At 47.9% G+C, this 19943-nt stretch overlaps 1 protein-coding gene across 1 annotated transcript in view; it reads right to left on the bottom strand.

Moving 5' to 3' along the window:
* LOC140425680 (sodium channel protein type 1 subunit alpha-like) overlaps positions 1–19943 on the bottom strand; it is a 580672-nt gene that overhangs the window by 187536 nt on the left and 373193 nt on the right. Inside the window, exon 8 of the mRNA XM_072510176.1 lies at positions 3006–3242. Coding sequence (XP_072366277.1) covers positions 3006–3242 — 237 coding nt within the window. The remainder of the gene's footprint in view (positions 1–3005; positions 3243–19943) is intronic.

Here is a 19943-nt window from a genome sequence, read left to right on the forward strand (position 1 = left end):
TTGATTCTAACACCTTTACAACTATAGATGTTAGGCTAATTGGCCGACACGCACCTGTTTTTTGCCTCCCTCCTTTTTTGAATAGGGGTGTCAAGTTGGCAGTTTTCCAACTCTATGGTACTTCCCTAGAATCCAAGGATTTGTGGGAAATTATAACCAATGCATCCACTATCTCTGCAGCTACATATTTTAGGATCCTAGGAAGCAAGCCATCAGGGCCAGGAGACCTATCGGCCTTTAGCCCCATTATTTTGTCTAATACTACTTCTCTAGTGATAGTGGGGGTATTTAATTGGGATGTTTGAAGTATCTTCCACCATAAAGACTGATGCAAAATATCTGTACCTATTCTGTCATTTGTAACTATTCCCCGTAACTATCTCCCCAGGTTCATTTTCTAAGGGGATTATGTTCCTTTGACCTCTCTCTTCCTTTTCATATATATAAAGAAACTCTTATTTTCAGCTTTTATATTCCTCGCTAGTTTTCCCGAGTAGTTTATTTTCTCTCTTTACTTCTTCTTAGTTCTCGGTTTCTGGATTCAGAATTTATCCCAGTTTTCCGGGCTATGACTGACAGTTGCCTCCTTATATGCTTTTTTGTTTCATTTAATTCTCTCCTCAACTTCCTTGATTAACCATGGTTGGTTTATCCCTCTCTTAGAATCATTTCTACTTACTGGGATATATTTTTACTGAGAGCCATAAATTACCTCCTTAAATGTCTGCCACAGCTTGTTTGCCATCTTTCCTGCTAATCTGTCTGCCTGGCCCACTCGAACTAAAACTCTATCCTCATTTCTGTGTAATTCCCTATGTTTAAGTTAAACACAGTTGTTTCCAACCCAAGTTTCTCACTCTCAAACTGAATATTAAGTTCAACATGTTATGATCACTACTTCCGAGGGGATCTTTTACTCAAGGTCATTTATTAAACCTGCCTCGTTACCCATTACCAGATCCAGGATAGCCTATTCCCTGGTTGACTCCATGACACACAAATTGCTCCAGGAAACTGTCCATAATGCACTCTATGACTTTGTTGTCATAGATATCCTTTACAACTAGATTAACCCAATCAACATGAAGATTAAAGTCACCATAATCATTGCCCATTCTTTTTATATGCTCCTATTATTGGTTGATTTATATCCTTTCCCACAGTGTGGCTATTGTTTAGGAGTTTACACACTAATCCTACCAATGTCTTCTTTCCCTTGCTGTTTTTTACCTCCATCCGAATGGACTCTGCATCACCCGAGTCTAGATCGTCTCTCACAACGGTCCTCATTTCATCTCTTATTAACAGCGCTACCCCACGTCCTTTTCCTACCCTCCTGTTTTTCCGAAAAGTCAAATATCCCTGAATATGAAGTTCCCAGTTTTGATCTCCTTGTAACCATGTCTCCATAATGACTATGAAATCATATCCATGTAACTCGATTGCACCATCAGTTCATGTACTTTATTCTGAATGCTTCATGCATTAACATAGAAAGCCTTTAGGCTTGCCTTTTTGCCATTTTAATCATCCTAATTTTTCTTTTTACTGTAACCATATTTACCTCTTGCAATTGATTCTCCTGTCTACCATTTTTACATTTTACTGTTCTTTATTTTATTACTGTCCTTGTTTCTCTTTCCCTTGTCGCTCTGCTTAGGTTCCCATCCCCTGTCGTTCTCGTTTAAACCCTCCTCAACCAAACTAGCAAATACCTGCCTGAGGACATTAATCCTGGTCCTGCCCAAGTGTAACCTATCCAGTGTATATTGATCGCACCTCACCCTAAACCAGTCCCTTTAATCTGAAACCCTCCTCCTTGCACCATCTCTTCAGCCACATGTTTACCTGATATATCCTGCTATTTCTACTCTAACTAGCACTGGTAGTTATCCTGAGATCATTACCTTGGAGATCCTACTTTTCAACTTACTTTCTAACTCCCTATATTTTATTTGTAGGACCTCATACCCTTTTTTTTACCTATGTTGTTTGTACAATGTGTACCACAACCACTGGCTGTTCAACACCCCCCCCCCCCCCCCCCATCCAGAATGTCCTGTAACCGCTCCGAGACATCTTGACCATAGCACCAGGGAGGCAACACACATCCTGGAGTCTTGTTTGCGGCCACAGAAATGCCTTTCTGTTACCCTTACAGTTGATTCCCCTATAACTATTACATTCCCACATTTTTTACTCCTCCACTCTGCAGCAAAGCCAATCGTGATGCAACAAGTTTGGCTGCTGCTTTTCCCTGAGACTGGAGGCCATTCCTCTCTCTGCCTCCCGGATGCTACACAGTGTCCCCAGCCAACGCTCCAGCTGCAAAACCCAGGCTTCCAGGAGCTGCAGTGGCAAACATTTCCTGCACACATGCTGGCCCTGAGCACTGGAAATTTTCTCAGCTTCCCACATGGAGCACGAGGAGCACACCATGATTTAAGCTCTCCTGCCATGACTTACTCCATTAAATTAAACCTTTGGAAGATGCTTCATATCAGATGCGACAATAATAAAGATTATTATTGTTATAAAATGTAAGCTTGGTGTCACCTCATCATTAGCTACAGACTTTCTTCACTCAGAGAGCTGGCACCAGCTGGAACATTCTACCTGAAAACGTGTCAGAAGCTGGGTCCAACAATAATTTGAGAAGAGAGGTGGATGAAAACTTATGGATGGGTTTGGCCAAAATGTTGCCTTTGGGGCTTGAATTCTGCTCCATTCTTTTCTTGGTGGTGTCTCGCACCTTGCATGACCTTGTCTCTTCAGGCAAGTTCCCAACGAAAAGGCAAAGAAGAATAAGATTTATTTTCTAAATTCCTCTCCTGCTCTCCTCTTACATTCTGGAAATAAAGGTCTAAAGCATATGTTATGGTCTTTTGAGCAAGGGTTCCATTCTGAGATCTTCCCACCCAGTTATAACACCAACTGAGATCGTAGCATAGAGGCGTTAGAGGATTTTAAGTACATATCAAGCAGTTATATGATCTCAGGCTTACCTTTGTTATTAATGAATTCTTCGAATGTACTGTTCCAAGGCCAGGTAATGTTCCCTGTATCATTCAGCATGATATTGTCGACTATTCGCCAATCTCGCACACATTTCTGACGCAAGTTCCCCATGAATAGCTGAAGTCCAATGAGTGCAAAGACACTTAAGCAGAACACAGTCAGAATCATGACATCTGCTAGCTTCCTCACAGATTGTATCAATGCACCCACAATGGTTTTTAGGCCTGCAAGGAAACATGAGAACACTTAGCTTGGTGGAGACACAACACAGTTAATGCCATGTTATCAGGACATCAGCTGATGATGCAGTGTTTCTATTGTTCAATCATCCAGAGTTTAGACTTTGAGGAAGATGCGACTGAACAACTCCCCATTTTATTTCCACAGGAGTGAGAGCACAGATACAGGGCATTCAGCTAAAGTGGTCCATGTTCAGCACTCTCCGCCATCTATACTGTTCTACTCCTTTCTCCCTCATGTCTTGACGTAGATTGCCCTTAAACGCATCTGCGCCATTGTCTCATCCATTGCACCTGATAGTGAGTTCCACTCACTGATGAATGTTGGGAGTAGAAGTGGATCATGCAAGGAGTAAACTGAAGTAGAAAATGCTGATTTCTTGTGGATTTAAAAAAAAAACTGCGAACCAGGGGAAAGATTTGTTTTCTGCGGCAAGTGTTTGAAAACGCAACCACGGGCGAAATTCTCCGGTACGGGCGCGATGTCCGCCAACTGGCGCCCAAAACGGCACAAAGCATTCGGGCATCGCGCCGCCCCAAAGGTGCGGAATGCTCCGCACCTTGGGGGGCCGAGCCCCAACCTTAAGGGGCTAGGCCCGCGCCGGACTAATTTCCGCCCCGCCAGCTGGCGGAAAAGGCCTTTGGTGCCCCGCCAGCTGGCGCGGAAATGACATCTCCGGGCGGCACATGCGCGGGAGCGTCAGCGGCCGCTGACGGAATTCCTGCGCATGCGCAGTGGGGAGAGTCTCTTCTGCCTCCGCCATGGTGGAGACCGTGGCGAAGGCGGAAGGGAAAGAGTGCCCCCACGGCACAGGCCCGCCCGCGGATCGGTGGGCCCCGATCGCGGGCCAGGCCACCGTGGGGGCACCCCCCCGGGGCCAGATCGCCCCGCGCCCCCCCCCCAGGACCCCGGAACCCGCCCGCGCCGCCTTGTCCCACCGGTAAGGTAGGTGGTTTAATCTACGCCGGCGGGACAGGCATTTTAGCAGCGGGACTTCGGCCCATCCGGGCCGGAGAATCGCCGGGGGGGGGCCCGCCAACCGGCGCGGCGCGATTCCTGCCCCCGCCGAATATCCGGTGCCGGAGAATTCGGCAACCGGCGGGGGCGGGATTCACGCCAGCCCCCGGCGATTCTCCGACCCGGCGGGGGGTCGGAGAATCTCGCCCCACATTTGGAAAGGAAGAATAATAATTGCACAGTACATCGCTTAAAGAGCCCCAACTACTAGGACTGGAGGCACTGAGAGCACTGAAATCATAACAGAATGGATCTGAAGAGAAGCAGGAAGAGTTAAGGGAAGGGGGTCTGGTAAGCCACCCCTCATTGTGAAGCACGGCTGCCTCACAGCACCAGGGACCCGGGTCCGATTCCGACCTCGAGTGACTGTTTGGGTGGAGTTTGTCCTTTCTCCCTGTGTCTGTGTAAGATTCCTCTGGGAGCCCCATCAGGGTCACCAACCCACCTGGAGTGGTCAGGAAGTTTCATTGGGCGGCACTTTGGCACAGTGGTTAGCACTGCTGCCTCACAGCTCCAGGGATCCGGGTTCAATTCTGACCTTGGGTGACTGCCTGTGTGGAGTTTGCACTCTTTACCTGTGTCTGCATGGGTTTCCTCCGGGTGCTCCGGTTTCCTCCCACTGTCTAACGATGTGACGGGTAAGTGGATTGGCCATGATAAATTGCCCCTAAATGTCCAAAGGTTTGGTGGCGTTACGGGGATAGAGCTCTCTTTTGGAGGGTAGGCGCAGGCTCAATGGGCTGAATGCCCTCCTTCTGTACTGTAGGGATTCTATGATTGACGGTACAGAAACAGACCACTTGGCCTGAATGATCCCTGTCAGGTTTTATCCTCCATGTGGGTCTACTCTAACTCTTTTTCCATCTCACTGCATCCTTTTATTCCTTCCTCTGTCATGTGTTTATCTAGCTTCCCCTGAAATGTATCTACGCCATTCACCTCAGGCACTCCCTGCGATAGAGAGTTTCAACATGGTTTCTTCGGAATTTCAATTTGGATCTATTGATGATTAGCTTATATTCATGGACCTGAGATTTGGATTTCCCTTCACAAATGGAAACATCTTCCTTGCACCTACACGCTCAAAAATCTGAAGTACCATTACGTCGCTCCCTCAGCCTTTTCCTTCCTTGAGAAAAGAGTCCCACTTCTCCAGTCTGAGTGTAAGCTGCTATGTACAACAGCCCAGCTCTCCACACTCTGCCACTCAATCCCTTCACTGAGGTCCGAGTCAGACAACAAATGACGGTTCAGTCAGGGTCTCGGCTGCTTGTAAAATGAATGCCATTAAAAAAAGGTTGCTAAGCGTAATATAGGAGAAATAATTGATGTCTCTACACGAGTGCGTTCCACACAGGATCATCTGCTCCTAATTTCAGCTTCTTCACAAGTTATTTTTCAGCTCTGGAACTCTAAGTCTTCCCACCTCCCCTTTGCTGCTTTCTCCATATTGCATAGCTAGGTATTCTGACTGCGTCCAAATAGACAGGGTTGTGTAGGCCCAGCCTTTCAGACATCCAAACTCAGTTAAAGTGATAGAATCTTACAGCACGGAAAGAGACCATCCAGCCCATCATGCCTGTGCTGGCTCTTTGACATTCCAATTAGTCCCAATCCCTAGCTCCTGCACGCTCACCCTGCAACGTATTTCCTCTTCAAGTCTCTTTTGAATGTAATTGTCCAATCTGCTTCTACCACCCTTTCAGGCACTGAATTCTAGACAATATTGCCGCACCTTTATCAAAGTTCAAAATGGGGCATCCATGAAGTCCCCAGCAACCGCTCTGCCACAATGCAGATGGTACGCCCTACGCATCCCTCTATCTCCCATCAAGCCGAGGCATTTAGCTTGGTTCAATGAAGAGTGCGGGGGGGTGAGGTGACAACCTGGTAAAGCTACAACACAGGGCTACTTGCATGCCAAACAATGAAAGCGGCAAGTGATAGACAGAGTCAAGCAATTCCATAGCCAACGGATCAGGGAGGGGATTCTCTGTTACCTGACACCAGAATCATGTTCGGTGATTGGCCGGAGAATGGGCTCCGATACCGAAATTGGGGCCAGCGCTGGTTTGACGCCAGTCAGCCATGCTCCGCTCCCCCCTCCGAAATGGCATCATTGTGACACGCACCGCGCGCAGTCGCAATGCCGTTGGCACCTCATCGGCCGGCCCACCTGTGATGCCCCGCCCTCGATGGGCCGAGTTCCTGCCGGCGTGGGACACGTGTGGTCACACAAATCGTGAACCTGCGTGGCGACTGCGGACTGCGCCCAGCGCTGCCACACTTGGCAGGATCCATGCCGCTGGCTGGGGGGGGGGGGTTGGGGGGGGGGGGAACATCTGCGAGGGCTGAGGGGACTGGTTGGGGGTGGCCAGGGGGTGGGCTGTGGGGTCGTGGTTGGCGGTTTGGGTCCGCGCACGGCTGGTGCCATGTTGTATGGCACGGCCGCTGTAGGTCGTTAGCCACGCACATGCGTGGCCCAGGACCCGACCATTATCCGGTCGTTTTCGGTGCGGGAGGCAGGAGCTTCAGTTGGTGCCGGTGCTAGCCCCTCACCGGTACCGGAATCGGTGAGGGGTTTGTGCCAATTCTTTCACATGAACCTCCCGCGAATTCGCCCTTCGAGCCAGCACTTAGCCACAGGAACGGAGAATCTAGCTCCAGATCTGCAGTCCTGCCGCATCCGGTTGTGAAGGGTGGTGGACAATGAAACAATTAGCAGGAAGGGCAAATTTAACAAATATCACATCCTCAGTGACGGAGGAGGCCAGCATATCAGTGCAAAAGAGAGCGAGGCATTTTCATCCATCTACAGCCAGAAGTGCAAAGTGGATGATCCATCTCGTCCTCCTCCAGAGGTCCCCAGCCCCACAGATGCCAGTCTTCAGCCAGTTCAGCTCACTTCACATGAGAAATGTGTGAAGGAAGTGGATACTGCAATGGCTTTGGGCCCTGATAACATCCTCGCAATAGAACTGAAAACTCCAGATCTAGCTGTACCCTGGGTCAAGCTGTTCCAATACAGCTACAACGCTGGCATCTGGTCAGCAAGGCTAAAGCAGGTCAAATCCAACCCGGCCACTTATTACCCAACAGCCTCAATTCAGTCATCAGCAAAGTGATGAAAGCTGTTGTCAGCTGCGCTATCAAACAGCACTTACACAGCTTCTCTGCTCCCTGATGCTCAGTTAGGGATTAAATGAATGAAATGAAATGAAAATCGCTTATTGTCACAAGCAGACTTCAATGAAGTTACTGTGAAAAGCCCCTAGTCTCCACATTCCAGCGCCTGTTCGGGGAGGCTGGTAGGGGAATCAAACCGTGCTGCTGGCCTGCCTTGGTCTGCTTTAAAAGCCAGCGATTTAGCCCAGTGTGCTAAACCATCCAAGGATCAACCAGGATCTGCCAGGGTCACTCAGCTCCTGACCTCTTTACAGCCTTCTAAGCCCATGACCTTTACCACCTGGAAGGACAAGGGTAGCCGATGCACAGGAACACCACCACTTGCAAGATCCCCTTCAAGTCCCTCACCATCCTGACTTGCAAATGTATTGCTGTTCCTTCACTGTCACCCGGTCAAAATCCTGGAATTCCCTCCCTAATGGCACTGTGGGTGTACCTACACTAGGTGCACAGCAGCGGTTCAAGGCATCAGCTCACCACCACCTTCTCCAAACGATTAGCGCTCATCGGATCCAAAACAATTTGGCAAACTGGATCCAGAATTGGCTGGATATTCGGAGGCAAATGGAGGTTTGTTTTTGTGATTGGAAGCCTGTGACCAGCGGGGTAGCACAGGGATTGAGCGTAGGAAGGGTGCTCTTTCAGAGGGTCGGTGCAGACTCGATGGGCCAAATGGTCTCCTTCTGCACTGTAGGAATGCTATACAATTAAAAACCGAAAAACAGGTAAGGGGGAGTCTGCCGTGTCCAGTTACCACATAAATGCGGAGTTGGAAGATGATAAAGATTCCTGTACTTGGAATGCAGAATATTTCCTTCTCATTAATCTTTATAACAGACTGCAGGATGAAATCAGGACAAATACAAGGCATCAGCCAGATTAGGTGAGATCCCCGCACTTGATGTGTTTATCGGCAGCGGGAGATGGCCTGATGTTGGCCAGCGGCAACATCTCCTGTTCCCGCAGTTGTCAGTGGGAGATTCCACTGGTGACGACAGCTGCAAGATTTCGTCCATTTGTGCCAATGAAAAGTGATCGATTCGGATTTTCCTGCATTTAGGTTTCAGGCCATATGGATAGTGAGAGGCTGCAATTGGAGAGTTCAATGAAGGTGGTGTTGCTGTGCAAATTTACTCGGGGTAGGGCCAGGCTTCAGAAATGTCAGCCAGCCTTGCAGCGGGTGAGATCCTTAAATGACGCAAATTACACTGGAGTCGGAATCGATGAAGAACAGCTCAGTATTACACTAGAGTGATGGTCAAACAGCTCAGTATTACACTGGAGTGAGGGTCAAACAGCTCAATAATACACTGGAGTGAGGGACAAACAGCTCAGTATTACACTGTAGTGAGGGACAAACAGTTCAGTATTACACTGGAGTGAGGGACAAACAGCTCAGTATTACACTGGAGTGAGGGACAAACAGCTCAGTATTACACTGGAGTGAGGGACAAACAGCTCAGTATTACACTGGAGTGAGGGTGAAACAGCTCAGTATTACACTGGAGTGAGGGACAAACAGCTCAGTATTACACTGGAGTGAGGGACAAACAGCTCAGTATTACACTGGAGAGAGGGACAAACAGCTCAGTATTACACTGGAGTGAGCGACAAACAGCTCAGTATTACACTGGAGTGACGGTGAAACAGCTCAGTATTACACTGGAGTGAGGGACAAATGGCTCAGTATTACACTGGAGTGAGGGACAAACAGCTCAGTATTACACTGGAGTGAGGGACAAAAAGCTCAGTATTACACTGGGGTGAGGGTCAAACTGCTCAGTATTACACTGGAGTGAGGGACAAACAGCTCAGTATTACACTGGACTGAGGGACAAAAAGCTCAGTATTACACTGGAGTGAGGGACAAACAGCTCAGTATTACACTGGAGTGAGGGACAAACAGCTCAGTATTTCACTGGAGTGAGGGACAAAAAGCTCAGTATTACACTGGAGTGAGGGACAAACAGCTCAGTATTACACTGGAGTGAGGGACAAACAGCTCAGTATTATACTGGAGTGAGGGAAAAACAGCTCAGTATTACACTGGAGAGAGGGACAAACAGCTCAGTATTACACTGGAGTGAGCGACAAACAGCTCAATATTACACTGGAGTGACGGTGAAACAGCTCAGTATTACACTGGAGTGAGGGACAAACAGCTCAGTATTACACTGGAGTGAGTGACAAACAGCTCAGTATTATACTGGAGTGAGGGAAAAACAGCTCAGTATTACACTGGAGAGAGGGACAAACAGCTCAGTATTACACTGGAGTGAGCGACAAACAGCTCAGTATTACACTGGAGTGACGGTGAAACAGCTCAGTATTACACTGGAGTGAGGGACAAATGGCTCAGTATTACACTGGAGTGAGGGACAAACAGCTCAGTATTACACTGAGGTGAGGGGTAAACAGCTCAGTATTACACTGGAGTGAGGGTCAAACAGCTCAGTATTACACTGGAGTGAGGGTGAAACAGCTCAGTATATCACTGGAGTGAGGGTGAAATAGCTCAGTATTACACTGGGGTGAGGGACAAACAGCTCAGTATTTCACTGGAGTGAGGGACAAACAGGTCAATATTACACTGGAGTGAGGGTCAAACAGCTCAGTATTACACTGGAGTGAGGGACACACAGCTCAGTATTACACTGGGGTGAGGGACAAACAGCTCAGTATTTCACTGGAGTGAGGGACAAACAGCTCAGTATTACACTGGAGTGAGGGACAAACAGCTCAGTATTACATTGGAGTGAGGGTCAAACAGCTCAGTATTACACTGGAGTGAGGGACAAACAGCTCAGTATTACACTGGAGTGAGGGTAAAACAGCTCAGTATTACACTGGAGTGAGGGTGAAACAGCTCAGTATTACACTGGGCTGAGGGTCAAACAGCTCAGTATTACACTGGAGTGAGGGACAAACAGCTCAGTATTACACTGGAGTGAGGGTGAAACAGCGCAGTATTACACTGGAGTGAGGGTCAAACAGCTCAGTATTACACTGGGCTGAGGGACACACAGCTCAGTATTACACTGGGGTGAGGGACAAACAGCTCAGTATTTCACTGGAGTGAGGGACAAACAGCTCAGTATTACACTGGAGTGAGGGACAAACAGCTCAGTATTACACTGGAGTGAGGGTGAAACAGCTCAGTATTACACTGGAGTGATGGACAAGCAGCTCAGTATTACACTGGAGTGAGGGTAAAACAGCTCAGTATTACACTGGGCTGAGGGTCAAACAGCTCAGTATTACACTGGGCTGAGGGTGAAACAGCTCAGTATTACACTGGGGTGAGGGACAAACAGCTCAGTATTTCAATGGAGTGAGGGACAAACAGCTCAGTATTACACTGGAGTGAGGGACAAACAGCTCAGTATTACACTGGAGTGAGGGTAAAACAGCGCAGTATTACACTGGGCTGAGGGTCAAACAGCTCAGTATTACACTGGAGTGAGGGACAAACAGCTCAGTATTACACTGGAGTGAGGGACAAACAGCTCAGTATTACACAGGAGTGAGGGTGAAACAGCTCAGTATTACACTGGAGTGAGGGACAAACAGCTCAGTATTACACTGGGGTGAGGGTCAAACAGCTCAGTATTACATTGTAGTCATGGACAAACAGCTCAGTATTACACTGGAGTGAGGGACAAACAGCTCAGTATTGCACTGGAGTGAGGGACAAACAGCTCAGTATTACACTGGGGTGAGGGATAAACAGCTCAGTATTACACTGGAGTGAGGGACAAACAGCTCAGTATTACACTGGAGTGAGGGTCAAACAGCTCAGTATTACACTGGGGTGAGGGATAAACAGCTCAGTATTACACTGGAGTGAGGGACAAACAGCTCAGTATTTCACGGGAGTGAGGGACAAATTGCTCAGTATTACACGGGAGTGAGGGTCAAACAGCTCAGTATTACACGGGAGTGAGGGTCCAACAGCTCAGTATTACACGGTAGTGAGGGACAAACAGCTCAGTATTACACTGGAGTGAGGGACAAACAGCTCAGTATTACACTGGAGTGAGGGACAAACCGCTCAGTATTACACTGGAGTGAGGGACAAACAGCTCAGTATTACACTGGAGTGAGGGAAAAACAGCTCCATATTACACTGGAGTGAGGGAAAAACAGCTCAGTATTACACTGGTGTGAGGGACAAACAGCTCAGTATTGCACTGGAGTGAGGGACAAACAGCTCAGTATTACACTGGAGTGAGGGACAAACAGCTCAGTATTACACTGGAGTGAGGGACAAACAGCTCAGTATTACACTGGAGTGAGGGACAAACAGCTGAGTAATACACTGGAGTGAGGGGCAAACAGCTCAGTATTACACTGGAGTGAGGGGCAAACAGCTCAGTATTACACTGGAGTGAGGGACAAACAGCTCAGTAATACACTGGAGTGAGGGGCAAACAGCTCAGTATTACACTGGAGTGATGGACAAACAGCTCAGTATTACACTGGAGTGAGGGACAAACTGCTCAGTATTACACTGGAGTGAGGGTCAAACAGCTCAGTATTACACTGGAGTGAGGGTGAAACAGCTCAGTATTACACTGGAGTGAGGGACAAACAGCTCAGTATTACACTGGAGTGAGGGGCATACAGCTCAGTACTACACTGGAGCGAGGGACAAACAGCTCAGTATTACACTGGAGTGAGGGACAAACAGCTCAGTATTACACTGGGGTGAGGGGCAAACAGCTCAGTATTACAGTGGTGTGAGGGTCAAACAGCTCAGTGTTACACTGGAGTGAGGGTGAAACAGCTCAGTATTTCACTGGAGTGAGGGTGGAACAGCTCAGTATTACACTGGGGTGAGGGACAAACAGCTCAGTATTACACTGGGGTGAGGGGCAAACAGCTCAGTAATACACTGGAGTGAGGGGCAAACAGCGCAGTATTACACTAGAGTGAGGGACAAACAGCTCAGTACTACACTGGAGTGAGGGACAAACAGCTCAGTATTACACTGGAGTGAGGGACAAACAGCTCAGTGTTACACTGGAGTGAGGGACAAACAGCTCAGTATTACACTGGAGTGAGGGACAAACAGCTCAGTATTACACTGGAGTGAGGGACAAACAGCTCAGTATTAGACTGGAGTGCGGGACAAACAGCTCAGTATTACACTGGAGTGAGGGTGAAACAGCTCAGTATTACACTGGAGTGAGGGACAAACAGCTCAGTATTACACTGGAGTGAGGGTCAAACAGCTCATTATTACACTGGAGTGAGGGTCAAACAGCTCAGTATTACAGTGGAGTGAGGGACGAACAGCTCAGTATTACACTGGAGTGAGGGGCAAACAGCTCAGTACTACACTGCAGTGAGGGACAAACAGCTCAGTATTACACTGGAGTGAGGGACAAACAGCTTAGTATTACACTGGAGTGAAGGACAAACGGCTCAATATTACACTGGAGTGAGGGTCAAACAGCTCAGTATTACACGCGAGTGAAGGTGAAACAGCTCAATATTACACTGGAGTGAGGGACAAACAGCTCAGTATTACACTGGAGTGAGGGACAAACAGTTCAGTATTACACGCGAGTGAGGGACAAACAGCTCAGTATTACACTGGAGTGAGGGACAAACAGCTCAGTTTTACACTGGGGTGAGGGGCAAACAGCTCAGTATTACACTGGAGTGAGGGTCAAACAGCTCAGTACTACATTGGAGCGAGGGTGAAACAGCTCAGTATTTCACTGGAGTGAGGGTGAAACAGCTCAGTATTTCACTGGAGTGAGGTTGAAACAGCTCAGTATTACACTGGAGTGAGGGACAAACATCTCAGTATAACACTGGAGTGAGGGACAAACTGCTCAGTAGTACACTGGAGTGAGGGACAAACAGCTCAGTATTACACTGGAGTGAGGGACAAACAGCTCAGTATTACACTGGAGTGAGGGACAAACTGCTCAGTATTACACTGGAGTGAGGGACAAACAGCTCAGTATTACACCGGAGTGAGGGCGAAACAGCTCAGTGTTACACTGGAGTGAGGGACAAACAGCTCAGTATTACACTGGAGTGACGGTGAAACAGCTCAGTATTACACTGGAGTGAGGGACAAACAGCTCAGTATTACACTGGAGTGAGGGACAAACAGCTCAGTATTACACTGGAGTGAGGCACAAACAGCTCAGTATTACACGGGAGTGAGGGTCAAACAGCTCAGTATTACACGGGAGTGAGGGTCAAACAGCTCAGTATTACACTGGAGTGAGGGACAAACAGCTCAGTATTACACTGGAGTGAGGGACAAACAGCTCAGTATTACACTGGAGTGAGGGAAAAACAGCTCCATATTACACTGGAGTGAGGGAAAAACAGCTCAGTATTACACTGGTGTGAGGGACAAACAGCTCAGTGTTGCACTGGAGTGAGGTACAAACAGCTCAGTATTACACTGGAGTGAGGGACAAACAGCTCAGTATTACACTGGAGTGAGGGACAAACAGCTCAGTATTACACTGGAGTGAGGGTGAAACAGCTCAGTATTACACTGGAGTGAGGGACAAACTGCTCAGTATTACACTGGAGTGAGGGTCAAACAGCTCAGTATTACACTGGAGTGAGGGTGAAACAGCTCAGTATTACACTGGAGTGAGGGACAAACAGCTCAGTATTACACTGGAGTGAGGGGCAAACAGCTCAGTACTACACTGGAGCGAGGGACAAACAGCTCAGTATTACACTGGAGTGAGGGACAAACAGCTCAGTATTACACTGGAGTGAGGGGCAAACAGCTCAGTACTACACTGGAGCGAGGGACAAACAGCTCAGTATTACACTGGAGTGAGGGACAAACAGCTCAGTATTACACTGGAGTGAGGGACAAACAGCTCAGTATTACACTGGAGTGAGGGACAAACTGCTCAGTATTACACTGGAGTGAGGGACAAACAGCTCAGTATTACACCGGAGTGAGGGCGAAACAGCTCAGTGTTACACTGGAGTGAGGGACAAACAGCTCAGTATTACACTGGAGTGACGGTGAAACAGCTCAGTATTACACTGGAGTGAGGGTGAAACAGCTCAGTATTTCACTGGAGTGAGGGTGGAACAGCTCAGTATTACACTGGGGTGAGGGACAAACAGCTCAGTATTACACTGGGGTGAGGGGCAAACAGCTCAGTATTACACTGGGGTGAGGGACAAACAGCTCATTATTTCACTGGAGTGAGGGACAAACAGGTCAGTATTACACTGGAGTGAGGGTCAAACAGCTCAGTATTCCACTGGAGTGAGGGTGAAACAGCTCAGTATTTCACTGGAGTGAGGGTGAAACAGCTCAGTATTACACTGGAGTGAGGGACAAACAGTTCAGTATTACACGCGAGTGAGGGACAAACAGCTCAGTATTACACTGGAGTGAGGGACAAACAGCTCAGTTTTACACTGGGGTGAGGGGCAAACAGCTCAGTATTACACTGGAGTGAGGGTCAAACAGCTCAGTACTACATTGGAGCGAGGGTGAAACAGCTCAGTATTTCACTGGAGTGAGGGTGAAACAGCTCAGTATTTCACTGGAGTGAGGTTGAAACATCTCAGTATTACACTGGAGTGAGGGACAAACATCTCAGTATAACACTGGAGTGAGGGACAAACTGCTCAGTAGTACACTGGAGTGAGGGACAAACAGCTCAGTATTACACTGGAGTGAGGGACAAACAGCTCAGTATTACACTGGAGTGAGGGACAAACAGCTCAGTATTACACTGGAGTGAGGGACAAACTGCTCAGTATTACACTGGAGTGAGGGACAAACAGCTCAGTATTACACCGGAGTGAGGGCGAAACAGCTCAGTGTTACACTGGAGTGAGGGACAAACAGCTCAGTATTACACTGGAGTGACGGTGAAACAGCTCAGTATTACACTGGAGTGAGGGACAAACAGCTCAGTATTACACTGGAGTGAGGGACAAACAGCTCAGTATTACACTGGAGTGAGGCACAAACAGCTCAGTATTACACTGGAGTGAGGGACAAACAGCTCAGTATTACACTGAGGTGAGGGGTAAACAGCTCAGTATTACACTGGAGTGAGGGACACACAGCTCAGTATTACACTGGGGTGAGGGACAAACAGCTCAGTATTTCACTGGAGTGAGGGACAAACAGCTCAGTATTACACTGGAGTGAGGGACAAACAGCTCAGTATTACATTGGAGTGAGGGTCAAACAGCTCAGTATTACACTGGAGTGAGGGACAAACAGATCAGTATTACACTGGAGTGAGGGTAAAACAGCTCAGTATTACACTGGAGTGAGGGTGAAACAGCTCAGTATTACACTAGGCTGAGGGTCAAACAGCTCAGTATTACACTGGAGTGAGGGACAAACAGCTCAGTATTACACTGGAGTGAGGGTGAAACAGCTCAGTATTACACTGGAGTGAGGGACAAACAGCTCAGTATTACACTGGGGTAAGGGTCAAACAGCTCAGTATTACACTGGGCTGAGGGACACACAGCTCAGTATTACACTGGGGTGAGGGACAAACAGCTCAGTATTTCACTGGAGTGAGGGACAAACAGCTCAGTATTACACTGGAGTGAGGGACAAACAGCTCAGTATTACACTGGAGTGAGGGTGAAACAGGTCAGTATTACACTGGAGTGATGGACAAGCAGCTCAGTATTACACTGGAGTGAGGGTGAAACAGCTCAGTATTACACTGGAGTGAGGGACAAACAGCTTAGTATTACACTGGAGTAATGGACAAACAGCTCAGTATTACACTGCAGTGAGGGACAAACAGCTCAGTATTACACTGGAGTGAGGGTCAAACAGCTCAGTATTACACTGGAGTGATGGACAAGCAGCTCAGTATTACACTGGAGTGAGGGTGAAACAGCTCAGTATTACACTGGAGTGAGGGACAAACAGCTCAGTATTACACTGGAGTGAGGGACAAACAGCTCAGTATTACACTGGAGTGAGGGACAAACAGCTCAGTATTACACTGGAGTGAGGGACAAACAGCTCAGTATTACACTGGAGTGAGGGACAAACAGCTCAGTAATACACTGGAGTGAGGGGCAAACAGCTCAGTATTACACTGGAGTGAGGGACAAACAGCTCAGTATTACACTGGAGTGAGGGACAAACAGCTCAGTATTACACTGGAGTGAGGGTCAAACAGCTCAGTATTACACTGGAGTGAGGGTGAAACAGCTCAGTATTACACTGGAGTGAGGGACAAACAGCTCAGTATTAGACTGGAGTGCGGGACAAACAGCTCAGTATTACACTGGAGTGAGGGTCAAACAGCTCAGTATTACACTGGAGTGAGGGACAAACAGCTCAGTATTACACTGGAGTGAGGGTCAAACAGCTCAGTATTACACTGGAGTGAGGGTCAAACAGCTCAGTATTACAGTGGAGTGAGGGACGAACAGCTCAGTATTACACTGGAGTGAGGGGCAAACAGCTCAGTACTACACTGGAGTGAGGGACAAACAGCTCAGTATTACACTGGAGTGAGGGACAAACAGCTTAGTATTACACTGGAGTGAAGGACAAACGGCTCAATATTACACTGGAGTGAGGGTCAAACAGCTCAGTATTACACGCGAGTGAAGGTGAAACAGCTCAATATTACACTGGAGTGAGGGACAAACAGCTCAGTATTACACTGGAGTGAGGGACAAACAGTTCAGTATTACACGCGAGTGAGGGACAAACAGCTCAGTATTACACTGGAGTGAGGGACAAACAGCTCAGTTTTACACTGGGGTGAGGGGCAAACAGCTCAGTATTACACTGGAGTGAGGGTCAAACAGCTCAGTACTACATTGGAGCGAGGGTGAAACAGCTCAGTATTTCACTGGAGTGAGGGTGAAACAGCTCAGTATTTCACTGGAGTGAGGTTGAAACAGCTCAGTATTACACTGGAGTGAGGGACAAACATCTAAGTATAACACTGGAGTGAGGGACAAACTGCTCAGTAGTACACTGGAGTGAGGGACAAACAGCTCAGTATTACACTGGAGTGAGGGACAAACAGCTCAGTATTACACTGGAGTGAGGGACAAACTGCTCAGTATTACACTGGAGTGAGGGACAAACAGCTCAGTATTACACCGGAGTGAGGGCGAAACAGCTCAGTGTTACACTGGAGTGAGGGACAAACAGCTCAGTATTACACTGGAGTGACGGTGAAACAGCTCAGTATTACACTGGAGTGAGGGACAAACAGCTCAGTATTACACTGGAGTGAGGGACAAACAGCTCAGTATTACACTGGAGTGAGGCACAAACAGCTCAGTATTACACTGGAGTGAGGGACAAACAGCTCAGTATTACACTGAGGTGAGGGGTAAACAGCTCAGTATTACACTGGAGTGAGGGTCAAACAGCTCAGTATTACACTGGAGTGAGGGTGAAACAGCTCAGTATATCACTGGAGTGAGGGTGAAATAGCTCAGTATTACACTGGGGTGAGGGACAAACAGCTCAGTATTTCACTGGAGTGAGGGACAAACAGGTCAATATTACACTGGAGTGAGGGTCAAACAGCTCAGTATTACACTGGAGTGAGGGACACACAGCTCAGTATTACACTGGGGTGAGGGACAAACAGCTCAGTATTTCACTGGAGTGAGGGACAAACAGCTCAGTATTACACTGGAGTGAGGGACAAACAGCTCAGTATTACATTGGAGTGAGGGTCAAACAGCTCAGTATTACACTGGAGTGAGGGACAAACAGCTCAGTATTACACTGGAGTGAGGGTAAAACAGCTCAGTATTACACTGGAGTGAGGGTGAAACAGCTCAGTATTACACTGGGCTGAGGGTCAAACAGCTCAGTTTTACACTGGGGTGAGGGGCAAACAGCTCAGTATTACACTGGAGTGAGGGTCAAACAGCTCAGTACTACATTGGAGCGAGGGTGAAACAGCTCAGTATTTCACTGGAGTGAGGGTGAAACAGCTCAGTATTTCACTGGAGTGAGGTTGAAACATCTCAGTATTACACTGGAGTGAGGGACAAACATCTCAGTATAACACTGGAGTGAGGGACAAACTGCTCAGTAGTACACTGGAGTGAGGGACAAACAGCTCAGTATTACACTGGAGTGAGGGACAAACAGCTCAGTATTACACTGGAGTGAGGGACAAACAGCTCAGTATTACACTGGAGTGAGGGACAAACTGCTCAGCATTACACTGGAGTGAGGGACAAACAGCTCAGTATTACACCGGAGTGAGGGCGAAACAGCTCAGTGTTACACTGGAGTGAGGGACAAACAGCTCAGTATTACACTGGAGTGACGGTGAAATAGCTCAGTATTACACTGGAGTGAGGGACAAACAGCTCAGTATTACACTGGAGTGAGGGACAAACAGCTCAGTATTACACTGGAGTGAGGCACAAACAGCTCAGTATTACACTGGAGTGAGGGGCAAACAGCTCAGTATTACACTGAGGTGAGGGGTAAACAGCTCAGTATTACACTGGAGTGAGGGTCAAACAGCTCAGTATTACACTGGAGTGAGGGTGAAACAGCTCAGTATTTCACTGGAGTGAGGGTCAAACAGCTCAGTATTACACTGGGGTGAGGGACAAACAGCTCAGTATTTCACTGGAGTGAGGGACAAACAGGTCAATATTACACTGGAGTGAGGGTCAAACAGCTCAGTATTACACTGGAGTGAGGGACACACAGCTCAGTATTACACTGGGGTGAGGGACAAACAGCTCAGTATTTCACTGGAGTGAGGGACAAACAGCTCAGTATTACACTGGAGTGAGGGACAAACAGCTCAGTATTACATTGGAGTGAGGGTCAAACAGCTCAGTATTACACTGGAGTGAGGGACAAACAGATCAGTATTACACTGGAGTGAGGGTAAAACAGCTCAGTATTACACTGGAGTGAGGGTGAAACAGCTCAGTATTACACTAGGCTGAGGGTCAAACAGCTCAGTATTACACTGGAGTGAGGGACAAACAGCTCAGTATTACACTGGAGTGAGGGTGAAACAGCTCAGTATTACACTGGAGTGAGGGACAAACAGCTCAGTATTACACTGGGGTGAGGGTCAAACAGCTCAGTATTACACTGGGCTGAGGGACACACAGCTCAGTATTACACTGGGGTGAGGGACAAACAGCTCAGTATTTCACTGGAGTGAGGGACAAACAGCTCAGTATTACACTGGAGTGAGGGACAAACAGCTCAGTATTACACTGGAGTGAGGGTGAAACAGCTCAGTATTACACTGGAGTGATGGACAAGCAGCTCAGTATTACACTGGAGTGAGGGTGAAACAGCTCAGTATTACACTGGAGTGAGGGACAAACAGCTTAGTATTACACTGGAGTAATGGACAAACAGCTCAGTATTACACTGCAGTGAGGGACAAACAGCTCAGTATTACACTGGAGTGAGGGTCAAACAGCTCAGTATTACACTGGAGTGATGGACAAGCAGCTCAGTATTACACTGG

This window comes from Scyliorhinus torazame, chromosome 6, assembly GCF_047496885.1.
Source record: "Scyliorhinus torazame isolate Kashiwa2021f chromosome 6, sScyTor2.1, whole genome shotgun sequence".
NCBI classification, from domain to species: Eukaryota; Metazoa; Chordata; class Chondrichthyes; order Carcharhiniformes; family Scyliorhinidae; genus Scyliorhinus; species Scyliorhinus torazame.